Source organism: Heptranchias perlo, chromosome 31, assembly GCF_035084215.1.
Source record: "Heptranchias perlo isolate sHepPer1 chromosome 31, sHepPer1.hap1, whole genome shotgun sequence".
NCBI lineage: Eukaryota > Metazoa > Chordata > Chondrichthyes > Hexanchiformes > Hexanchidae > Heptranchias > Heptranchias perlo.
The window spans coordinates 6,931,604-6,949,319 of NC_090355.1; the positions used below are offsets into that span (position 1 = coordinate 6,931,604).

Consider the following 17,716-nt stretch of genomic DNA (forward strand, 5'->3'; position numbering starts at 1 on the left):
TTCTGTGAAGATAACTGTAATGGTACAGTTAGGTAAAAGCAAAAGGCCTTTAGTTTTACAATGTGCTCCATGTGCTTAATTATTTCATTGTATATCAGTGCCTGTGTTGGATTGATAATTTAATATGTCACAGCATTAAAATTAATGTATAATCAGTTATCAGAATTATTTACTTATCTGAATAGCAACATTTTGCCAAACTGTTTGGATAAAAGGTGTCCCGCTGTACTTGTCAGGGATTTATTTATACAGAAATTCTTACAAAGAAAATCAATTACATGAAGATTAAAACATAAACCTTTGGAGAAACGGAGAAATAAGGGATATTGATTTTAATAACTGCTCAAGCTCTATTTGGGGGTCCGTTTGTTGTTTCAATACTGTAGTTGTAGGTGTCAGCTGTGACTCAATGGTAGCACTCTCGCCTCTGGGTCAGAGGTTGTGGGTTCAAGTCCCACTCCAGAGACTTGAGCACCAAATCCAGGCTGACAATTCAGTTCGGTATTGAGGCAGTGCTGCACAGTTGGAGGTGCCGTCTTTCAGATGAGACGTTAAACCGAGATCCCCGTCTGCCCTCTCAGGTGGCCATAAAAGATCCGATGGCATTTTTCAGAGAAGAGCAAGGGTGTTATCCCTAGCGTCCTGGCCAATATTTATCCCTCAACCAACATCACATTGGTCATTATCTCATTGTGGGACCTTGCTCAGTGGAAATTGGCTGCCACGTGTCCTACCTTACAACAGTGACTACACTTCAAAAGTACTTAATTGGCTGTAAAGCGCTTTCGAATGTCCTGAGGTCATAAAAGATGTTATATAAATGCAAGTCTTTCTTACTGTGGTTGATAAATTATGGACGTTGTTATGAAGACTGTGGTATAGAAGTCAGCTTGTGGTCTTGAACCCTGACAACTTCCTCATCACTCAGACACTAGTGTCAGCTTGGCTCAGTTGGTGGCATTCATGTCTCTGAATCAGAAAGTTGTAAGATCAAGCCCTGTTCAAGGACTTGACTACATAGATAGGCTGTTACCTCACTGCAGTACTGAGGGAATCTATGGATGAGACGATAAATTGGCCCCGTCCACCAATTTAAGTGGACGTAAAAGGTCCTATCGCACTATTCCAGGAGCAGGGAGATCTCCTGGTCTCCTGGCTAACATTCCTTCCTCAACCAGCACCACCAAGAAACAGATGAACTGGTTATTCATCTCATTTGCTGGTTGTGGGACTTTAGGATGCATAAACTGGCTGTCACGTTTGCCTACTATGACAACAGACACTACACTTCAAAAGTAATTGGCTGTGAAGTGCTTTGGGATGTCCCGAGGCTGTGGAATAAAATTTCTTTCTGTATTCAGAATCTGCTTCAATAACTTGTCAGTTTAAACCTACTCAAGACAGACCTTCTGAATTATTAAGTTTCTGTATTCATTAGACTGCTACTAATGAATAGAACAAAGTTAGATCAAGTCTCCTTGCAAATATTACTGACCAAGTGATTTAGAAATCAATTCATTGCATGGAGCTGTGCACCTTCACCAATGAAATCTTACCTGTCTTAAGGAACTGGTTACGTTCTTCATCGGTGTGGATGCCAGACAGAGGCATGGGACAGTATCAAAGACGTAACCATATCTTAGCTACAATGCTGCTGTATCAGGCTGAAGAAACGCTGGGGGTAATTTTTAACTTTGAGCGGTGGTGTAAAATGGGCAATATCGAACTAGCCATCTGTTACACACAACACCCAACATTCCTGTCAACAAAAGGGGAAAATCAGGAGAGATCAGTAACAGACGGATGATTCAATATCGCCCAAAGTTAAAATTACCCCCTCTCCCCGTGTCTGAACGCCGTCTTCTACAGTGACCAAGTACACAGAGCACACTACATGCTGTGAAACAAAAACAGTTTTTTTTTTACTTTCAATCTTTAATTTAAAAAGCCTTATAAGATGTCCCATTATTGTTTGTTAAACATGCACAGTCAGTGTTTCTTTTTAAATTGATATCCACCATTGTGTATGATAAAAAAATAAATTGGGGTAAATTACACTTCATTTTAATTATCTCCAGCAAGTTCACTTTGAGCCGAATGGGATGCTTCACTCATTGCTCTCGTCGAGGCCGTTGTCTTCAAAACTCACTCCAGTGGAAGCCTTTGTTCTGAATGAAAGAGGATAAAGACTGTTTGGATCTATGACAGAGAGTGCAACCTTCAATCTGTACAAAGCACTGATGGCGCCACCTCTTTGCAAAGTATAAAACTTGGACTGTCGGTGCTCAGCGTAGCTGAAAACATCAGGGAGCAGGTTCCACACTTAAAAGGGACAGGGCTATAAAGGCAAATTGCCTTGTGAGACACCTCTCTTTGAACAGGGTGAAAGGAAACATCAGTTGCCATCACTAATCTTTCTTCGTATTTTTTCATTATTGTCTTCACTTGGCATCAGCAGCAATGTTCTGGGCCATTCCTGGAACTGATGGACGCCTGAAAATTTCCTCGCGGCGATGAAGCTCCTACAAGTGTCATTTGTGAGCCACACCGCTTTGAAACAAAAAAAAAAGCCAGAGGAACCAGTGGCGCAGTGGGTTAGACACTGGCCATTCACTTCTTGGACTTGAGTGAAAGTCTAGCCCAGGCCGGTGACAGGAAAGATTCCTCTGGCTGTAAGGATCCTTTGTGAAATGACTTTGCGCGGTCTAATAAAGGGGTTGGGCCTACAGTACAAAATTGGCACTCATCACTCTGGTCAAGGCTGATCAGAGTACAGTAGCCTAGTGGTTATGGTACTGGACTAGCAAACACTAGAGGTTGTGAATTCAAATCCCTACATGGTAAATTGTGAAATTGAATTCAGAATGACCAAGAGAGCTGCTGATTGTAGTAAAAACGTAACTAGTTCGCTGCTGCCCCACAGGGAAGGTAAACTACCACCTCTACCTGGTCTGGCCTACATGTGACTCAAGTTCCACACTATGTAGTTGACTCTGAACACCCTCAGGACACCCAAGGATGGGCAATAAATACTGTTATTGCTAGTGACGCCCATCCAAGAACAATTAAATAAAAAAAGAACTGGTAATGTCACTCAAACTGGCCCACAGATGGTTGGTGTGGGAAATGGAACAAGTGGCAAGCTGGTGCAACAACAACTTGCATTTATATAGCACTTTTAACATAGTAAAACATCCCAAGGCACTTCATAGGAGCGTTATCAGACAAAAAAAAACAGTAAGGCCTCCATGGCCTCGCCCCCTCCGAGATCTCTGCGTTCTTCCATTTCTGACCTTTTGCGCATCCCTGATTTCCATTGCCCTAACATTGGCGGCCGTGCCTTAAGCACTGGCTCTAAGGTCTGGAATTCCCACCCTCTCCACCTCTCTCTCCTCCTTTAAGACGCTCCTTAAAACCTACTTCTTTGACCAACTCTTGGTCACTTGTCCTAATATCGCTTTATATGGCTTGGTGTCAAATTTTGTCTGAGTGCCTCGGGACGTTTTACTACACTAAAGGCGCTATATAAATGCAAGTTGTTGTTGTTGTTGTTGTTGTTGTAGTGGGTGCTCTTCTAAGGTTGGGGTTTGGACAGAGAAACAGCAGCTTTACTTTGCATCAAACTGTACTATACCTTGCTGGAGACAGGAAGGGCCTGAAATGGAAAGTGTCTCATTTCCCTCACTAACATCCCTCACCTCGGTGACTGCAATAAGAAATGAAGGCTATGGCACTGGGAGCTACCCTCGTACACCTCACCGTGGTTAACCCAAAGGCTGTGCCGAAAAAGCCTGGGACGGGTCTCCTTGCACCCGGAGTGTGAGGGTGAGTGGATTAAAACAACTGAGTAAGTGGGTTACCTCTTACTGCCTGGATTTATAAGGGACTCTCCTACGAGTCTCTTCTTGGCCACTGGTGAAGACCCATTCCTCTTTCTCTTGGAATCAAAGTCTGCAATGAAATAGCCACACACAATTCAATCATTCTTTTAGATTACAGCGCCATCTCGAATTAAAACAGTTGAATTAACCTAGAATTTTCTATAACTGAAACAGAGAGGAGGATGCAAAGAGGCTCCAATGTGATTTAGACAAGTTGGGTGAGTGGGCAAGAACATGGCAGATGCAGTATAACGAGGATATATGTGAGGTTATCCACTTTGGTTGTAAAAACAGAAAGACAGATTATTATCTGAATGGTGATAGATTGGGAAAAGGGAAGGTGCAACGAGACCTGGGTGTCCTTGTACACCAGTCGCTGAAAGCGAGCATTCAGGTGCAGCAAGCAGTTAGGAAGGCGAATGGTATGTTGGCCTTCATTGCAAGAGGATTTGAGTACTGGAACAGGGATGTCTTACTGCAGTTATACAGGGCCTTGGTGAGACCACATCCGGAGTATTGTGTGCAGTTTTGGTCTCCTTATCTGAGGAAGGATGTCCTTGCCATGGAGGGAGTGCAACGAAGGTTCACCAGACTGATTCCTGGGATGGCAGGACTGACGTATGAGGAGAGATTGGGTCGACTAGGCCTATATTCACTCGAGTTTAGAAGAATGAGAGGTGATCTCATCGAAACATAAAATTCTAACAGGACTAGACAGACTAGATGCAGGGAGGATGTTCCCGATGGCTGGGGAGTCCAGAACCAGGGGTCACAGTCTCAGGATACAGGGCGTGCCATTTAGAACCGAGATGAGGAGAAATTTCTTCACTCAGAGGGTGGTGAACCTGTGGAATTCTCTACCACAGAAGGCAGTGGAGGCCAAGTCATTAGATGTATTCAAGAAGGAGATAGATATATTTCTTAATGCTAAAGGGATCAAGGGATATGGGGAAAAAGCAGGAACAGGGTACTGAGTTAGATGATCAGCCATGATCATTTTGAATGGCGGAGCAGGCCCGAAGGGCCGAATGGCCTACTCTTGCTCCGATTTTCTATGTTTCTATGTAACATAACATAGTGTGCATAAAAATTATCGACATTTCTACCATTCCAAATTTCTTCAATATATTTAAACTGTTAGAATCAAAAAAATAACTGGATAGGTTCAATATTTCAAAGTATCACGCTGAAGATTTGATGAAGCCAAATTCTTCTAGATATTAAAATTATTTTTCAGCTTCCCTCAATGATTTGCGGGGGGAGGGGGGATAAATTTCTGAGTACGCACTGGTGACAGGGAACCTCGGTTTCCGACAGCTCCTGCGACTTTGCGCTATGTGTTGCCAGTGTACTCGAGATATTACCTACGTCCCCCGCCTGTGAGTAACTGAGTCAAACAGACCTGGAAGAACACAGCGTTTGATACCCGTTCTGGGCAGGGTTAGCCGATCTCAGTGATAGTGGTCCTAACAACTGGTCTCATGGACGCTCCTGGGTTAGAGAGGGGAAAATCATCCAGGGTTCCCAATCTTGATCACTATCCAGTAAATCCTCCGAAAGGTCGGGGGGGGGGGTGTGTGAGAGTGTGTGAGTGTGAATGTGAGTGTGTGTGAGAAAAAGAGAGAGAGAAAAGAATGTTGGGTGAGGAGGCCAATTGAGATGTGATGCCCTCTACAGTCGAGTAGCCTGATGACATACACCATTAGGTGTCAGCCATGGCTCAGTGCTAGCACTCTCGCCTCTGAGTCAGAAGATTGTGGGTTCAAGTCCCAATCCAGGGAGTTGAGTGCAAAATCTAGGCTGACACTCCAATGCACTGCTGAGGGAGTGCTGCACTGTCAGAGGTGCTGTCTTTCGGATGAGACAGAGAAGATCTACCCGATCTAATCGAAGAAGAGCTGGGGAGTTCTTCCCAGTGTCCTGGCCAATATTTACCTCTCAACCAACACCACTAAAACAGATGATCTGATCATTATCTCATTGCTGTTTGTGGGACCTTGCTGTGCACAAATTGGCTGCTGAGTTTCCTACATTACAACAGTGACTACACTCCAAAAGTACTTAATTTGCTATAAAGCTTTTTGGGGTGTCCTGAGGTTGCGAAAGGCGCTGTATAAATGCAAGTCTTTCTTTTTTTTTAAATCAAGGCTTACCCATCAATATTGGCCAGTTGGGTAGGGTACCAGAGGGCTCCCCGTTGCTTGTGGAAATTGTTCTTCAGGGAAGATGCAAGGCATTCGGGAGAGGAAGGGAGAAAATAATTTTACATCAAATCATGACAAATGGCATGGTGGTAATTGTAGAGAAAACCATGACCACTGATCCGATCCTATAACACTAGGCCCAGTGGGGTTTCCACCTGCCTATCTACTTTCAGCTCAGGTCAATCACTGAGGCAGCGTGGTTGAAATAAAAAGGCAATCGGTAAAGGGGAGAAATAGATTAAAAACAGAAAATGCTGGAAATACACAGCAGCTCGATCAGCACCTGTAAAGATCCCGCGTCAGAGCGCCATGACTGTCCTTACCTGCTAGAAACATTCTTTGTGTCCTCTGCATCGTCTTCTCAAAGTTCAAGGCGTTGCTTTCTTCAGACGCTGCAGGGGGAAAATGTGGCACTGAAGTACAAGCTTAGGTATTCGTCAGGGCACTGCCCCTCTGTGTGACGGTGAGGATCGACCTGCACTGTCCATATACAAAAGAGTCATCAGTCGCATCTCTCAGCAGTTGTGATCGCTCAAATCAGCCACGACAGTGACTTAGTGATTGAAGTCAAGCAGCCAGCTCATTACGAAGGAAGGTTAACACAGGTGATGCTCTTTTCCTCCTCTTAGGTGTCAGCTCTGGCTCAGTGGTAGCATTCTCGCCTCTGAGTCAGAAAGTCATGGGTTCAAGTCCCACTCCAGACACTCAGGTGGATGTAAAAGATCCCATGGCACTATTTCGAAGAAGAGCAGGTGAGTTCTCCCCGGTGTCCTGGTCAATATTTATCTTTCAACCAACATCGCTGAAACAGATTATCTGGTCATTATCACATTGCTGCTTGTGGGACCTTGCTGTGCGCAAATTGACTGCAAATTTCCTACATTACAACAGTGACTACACTTCAAAAATACTTTGTTGGCTGTAAAGCACTTTGGGACGTCCTGAGGTCGTGACAGGCGCTATATAAATGCAAGTCTTTCTTTACTTCTTTCCTACAGTGACATCCCACTCTGCCAGGCTGCTACAGTGTGCTGCAGAGTGGAGGCAAGAATAAATTAGGGGTGAGGCCCTCTCACAGGCTGCTAACAGAATGTTGGTGACAGAGGCCAGGGAACAGGACATCTCTTAGCAATCTGACCCAACCTAGAGGACAAGAGATTGGAAGGAAGATAAAAACGAACACAAAGAAAATTGCAGACAAATTTTGCAATTCAATTTATCTCGAAGCTCCACTCCCCGAGACAATCGTATCACTTAGTTCATGGCTCGATAGGTGGATTGAGATTAAAATGTAAGTATGTTCTTTAAACTGTGCTGAGAAAGGTTGCAAAGAGTTAAAACACTGCTACTGACCAAAATAACCACCTTCACTCTCCACCTCTGCCCCCCCAAAAATATTTGGGCATTTTCCCTTTTCCTAGTCCCCCCCCCCCGCTCCCCCGTACCTTTCAGTTGGTTTTGTAGGTCACGTACTTGATCCACCAGGTGAAACATGACAGACTGGATCTCCGCCTTGGCTTCACAAATGGGCAGCTTGTAGAGGTCAAAGGTTAGTCCCAGGTCATCTTGGCTGAGTTTCAGTATGATTGTGTTGTCCAGGACTGTGAGGCTGACAGCGGCCTGCTGGAAAGCTTCTCTGTGGGGATAGCAGAAAATGTGAGCGGTAACGTTGAGTTATTATATCGAGTATTGGCCTTTCGTGATTTGCAGGACAGTGTGTCAGGATCTTTCACAACAGCTGACTTGACTTTCTCACTGACGGTTATGGACCTATTTTATCAATTCCTTACTGATTTCTCTCCCCATTGACAGGACCTTCCGAATAAATAGGATTTTAGTATTAAAATAAAATACTTAGTGAGAGTGAAATGCCTCAGCCACACTGTACTGAGTTACACAGGAACAGAACTAGGCCATTCAGCCCCTCTAGCCTGATTCGCCACTCAATCTGTACCTTAGCTCCAGTTACTCGCCTTGGTTTCATATCCATTAACACTCTCTGATTCAGTTAGTCCATTTTAGTTCCCAAGTTGGCTCACTGCGTGGCTGAGCCACACAGCTTTGGAAGATTCTGGTTAAATGCTCAGACAGCTGATCCCAAATGGGGTAGCGATCGGGACGCCACAATTGAAGGTACAATAAGAAGGTTGAATTCAGCTAGACTTCCCACTCCTGATCGCTGTCCAGTAACCCCTGCTGGAAGTGTGTGTGTCTGGACGTCAGGTGATGCCTTTCCTGTCAGATAGCCTGCCAACCCTCACTAGGCTTCTACATGGAGGATGGCCACCTGTGTGAGGAACTGCATCGTGCCTGGGACCATGGAGCTGGCAGCCAACAATGAGTCTTTGGGAGGAAGGGTGGAGAGAACAATCAGCAAGCAGAACTATTCTGGTTAAATGGTCAGTGGCTTAACAGATCGTATTACACAGATTTCATGTCCAAATAACTCTCCTTAACAATCACAATGTATTGTAAGAAGTTGTCAAGTATATGACTGTGTGTGTAGGTAGATACTGCAGGCCACTGAGTTTGATGCCTGCTCCAAGGTGCTGTCATGCTAGCAGTCAGAAAAGGATCTTTCTGTGACAATGTTCCCTTGTGAGCTTTTGCAATGCATTTCTGGCTTTTCTTTTTATCTTATCCTTTCTTCCTCTTAATTTTTTTGATCTCTCGCTGGCCCCGTCCCCTCTGCTCAGAAACTTTGTGCACCCAGGCATCAGCAATGCCGCACTTGCTTTGTGGTTAACCAACTGCCGCAGACTCCCATCTATTCAGGTGTCAGCTGCGGCTCAGTGGGTAGCACTCTCGCCTCTAAGTCATGAAGGTTGTGGGTTCAAGTCCCACTCCAGAGACTCACTGGATAAAATGTACGTCAGGACCGTTTGCCTGGCGCCAACAGCACAATGGAAGTGAGTGAAAGTTTGCTACACGTCGGATTTATGAGAAACCACAGTGAATGCTCACGATCTGATTGAGGTGTTTAAAATGTTGAAAGGATTCGATAGCGTAGATGCAGAGAAAGTATTTCCTCTGGTGGGGGAATCAAGAACAAGGGGACACGATCTTAAAATTAGGAGGAAAATCGAGAAGCACTTTTTCACACAAAGGGTAGTAGAAATCTCTCCCCCAAAAGGCTTTGGATGGTGGGGCAATTGGAGCTTACAAGACTGAGATCGATAGATTTTTGTTGGGTAAGGGTATCAAGGGATATGGAGCAAAAGCAGGTAAATGGAGTTGAGGTACAGATCAGCCATGATCTAAGTGAATGGCGGAGCAGGCTCGAAGGGCTGAACGGCCTACTCTTAGATTTCCATCAACTCTCCTTTCCCCTGAGGAGTTAGTTACACACCTGGTTCTAGTGTGGTATTCTTCAGTGGTTTTCACCCCATGCGCGGATTTCTGAAAAAAAAATTAAGCACTGTTATCTTCCAGTGTAAAACATGGAGCTTAATGGCAGCACAGTGGAGTGCTGGTGAATCGTGCTACAAAGGGGATGAACCCAGCTCAAGTTGGGAGAAAGAACTTGGGAAAGTAGTCAACAAGGTGCTACGATTAAGCATCACCTAGGCATCATCCAGCTGGGGTACTTGCAATGATCTGGGATCAGGTCATCCACCCTATACCACTCATCTCAGCTGAAGGAGGCATGTAGGCCAAGAGACACTCTAGTAGAGAGTAAACGGGGCAAAACTAAAAAGATAATACAGTCTTAGGAAAAAGCGAGCGTCAATATTCCTCTTCATTAACTCGAGCACTGAATTTTCACAACATGACTCCAAGCTGCAGGTTCTCAAACTCTGCCATGTTGCCACAGAGAGACACTGAGTAGAGGACATGTTCTCAAGGAGGGACAATTGGAAGAAGAGTCATATCAGGGCCATACTCGTGTAACTTCTGCCGCACTCACAATCCACCCCGGCCCACCAGACTCTGCTCTCTCTCTCAGGGCCATGTGCAATGACAGTATCATTACTGAGCCAATAGAATCTGGCCCTGTGTGACGGTTGCCTGGGCAATGGCGTCAGACTGCACCTGGGCGGGAGCCAGTCACTCACAGATTGGCATTCTATTGTTCTTCCACTTAATGTCCCATGACATTGATCAGGGTGGGTCACAATTTTATAGCAATAACGATGTTAACAGCAAAGCATGATGAGTAAAGTGAGTCAAGAAAAGTATTTCGGAAGTAAGTGATATTTACAGGATGTGCATACTATACGCAAGACTTTCACTATATCTACATAGTCACATAGAGTTACATAGAGTGTACAGAACAGAAACAGGCCACTCGGCCCAACTGATCTATGATCCACGTGAGCCTCAACTATTCCTTGTGGTAGTGAGTTCCGCATTCTTACCACTCTTTGGGTAAAGAAGTTTCTCCTGAATTCCCTATTGGATTTATTGGTGATCACCTTATATTTATGGCCCTTAGTTTTGGTCTCCCCCACAAGTGGAAACATCTTCTCTACGCCTACCTTATCAAACCCCTTCATAATTTTAAAGACCTCTATCAGGTCACCCCTCAGACTACTCTTTTCTAAAGAAAAGAGCCCCAGCCTGTTCAGCCTTTCCTGATAAGGATATCCTCTCAGTTCTGGTATCATCCTTGTGAATCTTTTTTACACCGTTTCCAGTGCTTCTATATCCTCTCTATAATATGTGCACAGTACTCCAAGTGTGGTCTAACCAAGGTTCGATACAAGTTTAACATAACTTCTCTGCTTTTCAATTCTATCCCTCTAGAAATGAACCCCAGTGCTTGTTTTTTTTTTTACGGCCTTATTAACCAGCGTCGCTACTTTTAGTGATTTGTGTATCTGTACCCCTAGATCCGTTTGCTACTCTACCCCATTTAGACTCTTATTATTCAAGCAGAATGTGGCCTTATTCCTCTGACCAAAATGTAACATCTCACATTTATCTATATTGAAATTCATTTGCCCATCTAAAAATCTAGGTTCTAGTAAACATTGCCTACAGTCAGTTGATAAAAGACAAGTATTTTTATAGATAAGATGGTGACGGAGTTAGTGGATGGACTTCAGAAACTTGCTCTGCGGGGCCATCTAGTGGTCATGGCCTGCAGCTACACTGTGACAATTGACATATCAAAATTGAATGGGAAATGTTGACACAAAAGCATGACCAAAAATCTGGACAATAGGAACTAAGGTTTGTAGACAGGAACTATGCACCATATGCAATACTTTTATCAGTATATAGATATAAAAATGTGACCAATTGTCAGCAGCAGAATCACACACCTATCTATTCCACCAGCAATGATTCTATCTCAATCCTCCAACATTAGGAAAATATGTAGATTTTTGTCCTGCTACTTACATGTTCCTCCAGCTTTTCCGGATTGAAACCTGTACTCCAAACATCCACAACATTTGTAACACTGCGAAGGAAAGATGAGACAGTTGTTTTCAGTACTTTATCTTCCAGAGTCATATACGTAACAGGAAAATGAGAGGATAGACTTGGAGGCACAGTGGAGTACGATCCTTTCAACTCAAGGACTCCATTTAGGATCCAGCTCAGAGTAATGGGGAGTAAAGAGTCTCCTCTGAGATCTGTAAAGGTTCTAAGTGAAAATGAGTGCGCCAGTCTGTGCCCAATGGCAGTTTGGCTCACTTGATGGCACAGTTGGTTCTGGGTCATTGGCTCAGTTGGTAACACTGTTGGTTCTGGGTCAGAGTCCCTAACTGGAGCGCAAGTACATAATCTAGGTTGACACTCCAGTGCAATGTTGAGGGAGTGCTGCATTGATGGAAGTGCTGCCCTATTTCTTCCTGTTCAGGTGGACATCAAGGATTCCATAATACTAATTGAAGAAGAGCAAGGAGTTTCTCTGCTATTCCAACTGGCATTCTTCGAAAACCAGAGGACACAGATTTAAGGTGATTGGCAAAAGAACCAAAGGCGGTGAGGAAAAACTTTTTTTACGCAGCGAGTAATGATCTGGAATGCGCTGCCTGAAAGGGTGGTGGATGCAGATTCAATCATGGCTTTCAAAAAGGAATTGGATAAATATTTGAAGAGAAAAAATTTGCAGGGCTACGAGGAAAGAGCGGGGGACTGGGACTAACTGGATTGCTCTTACAAAGAGCCGGCACAGGCTCGATGGGCCGAATGGCCTCTTTCTGTGCTGTAACGATTCCACAATTCTTCAATAGGTTTCTGTTTGTGGACACAGGAGGCATAGAGTAACTATTATATCGGTCTACATAACAACAGTCACTACATGCTGAAAAATAATTCATTGAGTTAAATAAGGAAAGAACTTGCATTTATTTAGCTTCTTTCACAATCTCAGGATGTTCCAAAGCCCTTCACAGTCAGTTAAATATTTTTGAAGTGTTTTCACTGTTGTAATGTAGGAAACTCAGCAACTAATTTGTGCACAGCAAGGTCCCACAAACAGCAATGAGATAAATGACCAGATAGTCTGTTTTGGTGATGTTGGTTGAGGGATAAATATTGTCCTGGACGCCAAGAGAACACCCTGCTCTTCTTCGAATAGTGCCATGGGATCTTTTACATCTACCTAGAGGGGCCTCAGTTTGACGTGCCATCTGAAAGACGGTAACTCTGACAGTGTAGCACTCCCTCAGTACTGCACGGAAGTGTCGGCCTGGATTATGTGCTTAAGTCTCTGGAGTGGGGCTTGTACCCACAATCTACTGACTCAGAGGCCAGAGTGCTACCACTGAGTCACAGCTGAAATCTAAGTGTTTTGAAGTGTTTAAATGACATAATAAGGCATGAAATAATTAGAAGGGTAATTTTCTTAATTCAGTACATTCCGCAAAGAATCCCAGTAGGTCTGCGATTACTTCTAAGTCTAGATTGGTGACGGCTCGTGCACTGTCTGTCTTTTGGATCAATAATTCTGCTGTTTCTGTGAAATTATCTCCAGCATTTTTTCTACTACTGAGCTTTGTATCATTGCCTTGAATGAACTCCTTCCATTTGGTTACTTGCTATGTCCAGGCATAGCCTCTATATTAATGGAGCTCCTCATATATTAACCATAGCCTCTCCTTGCTCATTTCGTTGAGGATTCTAAGGCCTGTCCCACTTATTCAGGTGCGTTGTACACATTTGAGCCTTTGAATTTTTTATTATTATTACACTTGTTTTTCTGACCTCAATGGACAATGGAATCCTCAGACAGATTGAGCCTTCAGGGGTGAAGAATTTATTTCAAATACCTGCCCTTCCCCATAACAGTGTAAATTTGCAACGCCAACTCATTTTCTCCGTAGTCTTACAGGATTGGAGGTAGGGAGGAGTCACAGAAATTACAGCAGAGAGGGAGGCCATTCAGCCCACTGTGCCTGTGCTGGCTCTTCATCTAGAGCTATCTAATCCCAATTTCCCTGCACTTTCCCCATACCCTTGTTACAAAGGAGGTGGATGAGGGAGAGATTGAGGGTAGGAAAAGAAGATGGAGGGGGAAGAAGGAAAATATTAGAAGCAACGCTGCCTGGGCACTGATCCTTGGGGTCACATGTGGACCTGATACATGAGTATCTGACATCAGCAGAGCAACTGGTGAAGTAAGTGGCCAGAGGTGGGTTTATATTAGTAATTCTGTGCTCAGCAGACCAATAAAGAGGAGAAACTGAGCAGGGCGCAAATTAATTCTGACATGTTCCTTTGTGCTTCCTGTGGCCAACTCATGGGCAAGCTGGGACAAAGACCTGGGAGCAGAGTGTCTGCCTGCCATTTCCGTCGAGAAATGGTGCAGGGAAGAGGAGAGCTGAGGGAGCAGGGGAGGGGGACAGTCCAGTAGAAGATTTTTTTCTTGGAATCGATCTCGATTGTAAGCTTGTGATATTTCACATTTTGGTGGGCCTCATAGGATTAAAATGAAAATGAACTGCAGAGTTCCAAGTGCAATTTCGCAACAATGTGCGGGTACGTGTGTGATTTTCAAAATAGGGTCTGGTAGGTGCTGGATCTGGATCACTGTCATTCTAACATTAGTGTGATGTTTCTGTAGTCAACACTAATGGAAGCTGTTTTCTTTCTCCACAGATTCTGCCTGACTTGCTGAGTATTTCCAGCATTTTCTACTTTTGGGTTACTGGAGATTTAAATCTAAGGGATCGCTCGGAGTGGGCCAGTACTTGGAGGGGTCCCTTAAGTTGTGCCATCCTTTGCAGGGAGCCCTAAAAATGTGCCAATACTTGCGGGGGGGTGGGTTCGGTCTTTGAAAGTGTCCCAACCATTACAGGGGCCCCCGAGGATGCATCAATTTTCATAGATAGTCCCTGCGAATGTTTGCTCAGCTCTCTGAAAGTTTGCCAATCTTTGCAGGTGGCCCATGTGTAAATATTCGCAGGCCCTCCTCCCACATAGAGAAGTTTGAAAAGCACCGAAGTCCTCTTTTGGCTGACCCCCAACATGCAATAATAAAACAAAATGCTCAATTATCTAAGTACAGAAAATATCCCAGATCTGTGTCTTTTAAGATCTGTGAATGTTACACTCCTGTTCCAGTGAAAACCTTGGATATTTCAATATAATTTTTAAAAGGATGTGAAATTTAATAATTTAGCCAAAAAAATACCTTTCTGTAAATCGCTCTGAGGATGGTTGCTATATAATTCCTTGCATTTAATAATCTCAACATTAAGAAGATGTGGTTGTTGGCACCCCTGCAGAATGCATCCACTCCAACAACATTACCACCTGTTCAGTTTTAGATGGGGCAGTCTGATTTTTATGTAGCGCGTCCAAAAGTTTCTAAAATGAAAACTGGTCACCAAGAGTCTGATTTTTTTACAATAATCCATTTTCTCAGTTGCTTCTGTGTCTTATACTGTTTCATACATCAGTTATTAGTGAGTTACTGAGGTTGCTAGTTATTATTGAATTACTGCAGTTACATGTTTATTAGAGTTACTGAGGTTAATAGTTGCTGAAGTTTCTAGTTAATTAGAGTTAGTGAGTGTATTAGAGTTGATGGAAGAGTTTTGTTATTAGAGGTTTTAATTGCGAATTATTGATGTTTTTGGTTATTCGAGTCACTGAGGTAAATCCTAAAAGCACAGTCTTGTGTGTTTGCTTTCTCAAAACACTAAAAAAAAATGACTTTAGATAACTTCAGACCATAACCACTGCTCCAATTTTTAAAAAAATTGGACAGCAGGTGCTGGTAATGGTTCTGATGTTGCCATTTACATCTCTTCTAGACCCATCTTGTGTTTCTTAACCTGTCCCATTACCACCCTCCTTGCCTTGCACCATCATCCCTTTTGTCATTTAATCACTCCTGCCCTCCATCCTATCACAGACCTTCCCTTTTGTTCTTTCCTCCCCTCCCCTTTCCCTGGCTCTGTACTTGCTTAAAAACTTTAACATCTTCCAGTTTTGACGAATGGTCATCGACCTGAAATGTTATCTCGGTTTCTTTCTCCGCAGATGCTGCCTGACTTGCTGAGTATTTCTAGCATTTTCTGTTTTTATTTCAGATTTCCAGAATCCGCAGTATTTTGCTTTTGATTAAAGAAAACATTCCTGTAAGTTTATAAAGTGACAGAAAATCCAATGGGCAAACTGAGCACTTTTAAAATCTGACCTGACGTTATTCCGGAGTTGTACTATACACAGCGTCAAAGTCAAGTGGTGTGTGGCGGCCTCACCAGGGAGGCTCACGCTGCTGTACTCGAGAGTCAGATCAGCACCTGACTCCAGAGTTGTACTGTAACTTCACATCGATATGCAGCAGAAAGGGACTTTCAAATGGCACGATAACGAGGCCCTAGAATGTCCAGTGCAGCCAGCACTAGCAACAAAGTTCATTTACTGGAATTATTTTCTTGTCTCTCATGGACTTACCACAGATTGATGTTGTGAGGGCTGGGCCGGGTGTAGCAAAGGTACCTCTGGTGGCTCCGAGGGAGGGTGTGGGTGTGCAGAGACCCGACGGGGGGCAATTGCTGGTCAGCTTCCATCTTCCAGCAGCTGAGTGGGTCAGTTTCTTGAACACGATAAAGCACAGTCAATACTGTCACATACAAACACTAACGCACAATATATACACTAATGTACAATACTAACGCAATGCATACTGTAACAATACTGAGCACATGGTGTAACAAATAGACCCAAAGAACATAGTGTAATGTACACTAAGTACTAACAGACATGCTATAACATACATTAAATACTAACACAGCACATACTGTAGTGTGCATAAAATACAAACACAGCACATACTGTAGTGTGCATAAAATACTAACACAGCACATACTGTAGTGTGCATAAAATACTAATATGCAGTACATACTGTAATTACATTAATACTAAAAAGGGACAATATATACCGTAATGTACAGTATTACAGTACTGCCTGGACATACAGTATATACTGTAATATAATTATAATAAAACAATCATGTAGCATAGCGTAGTGTACAGTAAATACTGTAACGTAAATACTGTAACACGTACTGACATGAAATACTGTAACAAAAGTACTGACAGGAAATACTGCAACATAAATACTGACAATACTGTAACAAAAATGACAGTAAACATATATAGAACAAATACACAGTAAATACTGTAACACCAGGTAAATACTGTAAGTCACAGTACATACCGTAAATACTGTAAATACTGTATAACTAAATACTATAACAAATATAGTAAATACTGTAATAAATTCTGTAAATACGGTATAACTAACTATAACATATAGTTAATACTGTAACACTAAATACTATAACAATAATACCTAAAAGTTGTAATACTGTAAATGTTGTATAACTAAACACAACTTATATACTGGTAATACTGTAACACTAACTAAATACTATAACAAATACATGCTGTATAACTAAATACTATAACATATACGCAGATAATACACGGTAAAATATAACACAAAACTTTAAACACGGTCAAACAGCAGAGGACGGAGTCTGCTCCTCCCATCTTCAATTATAAAACTGTTAGCAGTTGTCCAGATATTTGTATTTAACAATCGTCAGTAAACGCAAGTTACTTTGTAAAATGAACAGAATGGCCTTTCTCACCGAACCCTCCCTCTCCCTCTCCCTCTCTCCCACCAGCTTGTTTGTGAGCCTGGTTTAGTACTGTCTGTGACACAGTCAGTGGGTCTGGGTCTCTGAGGGCGCTGCCAACTTGTATCCCCTTTCTCAGCCGCACTGATACCGACCTGTGAAGCCGACTCCTCGCACACCATCGGGAATAAACTGCGGAAGAAAACTCTCCCAGAAAAGTTCGTTTAGTTTCCTTTACAGCACCATCTAGTGTTGTGGGAGTACAACGGGACGGGCGGATTTTCTATTTCCTTTTTGATATAATCAGAAGATCACAGAATGTTGCAGCACAGAGACAGACCAGTAACTCCGTGAGGACTCTCTGGTTTCTTGTCCAGCTGGACTAATTCCACTCTCTTGCTTGCTCCTTATACCCTTTCAGCCAGGGGACATCTTTCTATGTTAAAGGCACTGTATAGATGCAAGTTGTTGCCCTTTATTATTCCTCTTTTTCAAGGAAATTCCTCCTTTTAAAATTAGTCTTGCGATATTTAAGTTTAAGAAGTATACAGAATCACACAGCACAGAAGGAGGCCGTTCGGCC

At 43.2% G+C, this 17,716-nt stretch overlaps 1 protein-coding gene across 4 annotated transcripts; it reads right to left on the reverse strand.

Moving 5' to 3' along the window:
• Positions 1-226: 226 nt before the first annotated feature.
• Positions 227-17,367, reverse strand: paxx (PAXX non-homologous end joining factor). 4 transcript variants are annotated; one of them, XM_067969566.1, is made up of 8 exons: positions 17,289-17,367; positions 15,944-16,085; positions 11,432-11,492; positions 9,435-9,484; positions 7,531-7,721; positions 6,409-6,477; positions 3,861-3,951; positions 227-2,168 (listed from the first exon to the last, which is right to left on the reverse strand). In XM_067969566.1, the coding sequence occupies exons 2-8, from the start codon at positions 16,057-16,059 to the stop codon at positions 2,108-2,110; spliced, it is 639 nt and encodes a 212-aa protein (XP_067825667.1). In that variant the 5' UTR covers positions 16,060-16,085; positions 17,289-17,367; the 3' UTR covers positions 227-2,107. The 4 variants fall into 4 exon arrangements, with proteins under 4 accessions (XP_067825667.1, XP_067825668.1, XP_067825670.1 ...); XM_067969567.1 differs by lacking the exon at positions 17,289-17,367 and adding an exon at positions 17,146-17,227; XM_067969569.1 differs by lacking the exon at positions 17,289-17,367 and adding an exon at positions 17,179-17,200.
• Positions 17,368-17,716: the final 349 nt, after the last annotated feature.

What these genes read in the sequence shown, in the direction of transcription:
- paxx (XM_067969566.1), bottom strand. Translation starts at nt 16,059, where the DNA reads ATGGAAGCTGACCAGCAATTGCCCCCCGTCGGGTCTCTGCACACCCAC. An exon ending in CCTCACAACATCAATCTGTG is followed by an intron (nt 11,493 to 15,943) that starts GTAAGTCCATGA and finishes TTTCCTTCGCAG; the next exon opens with TGTTACAAATGTTGTGGATG. An exon ending in ACAAAGAATGTTTCTAGCAG is followed by an intron (nt 3,952 to 6,408) that starts GTAAGGACAGTC and finishes ATTTCATTGCAG; the next exon opens with ACTTTGATTCCAAGAGAAAG.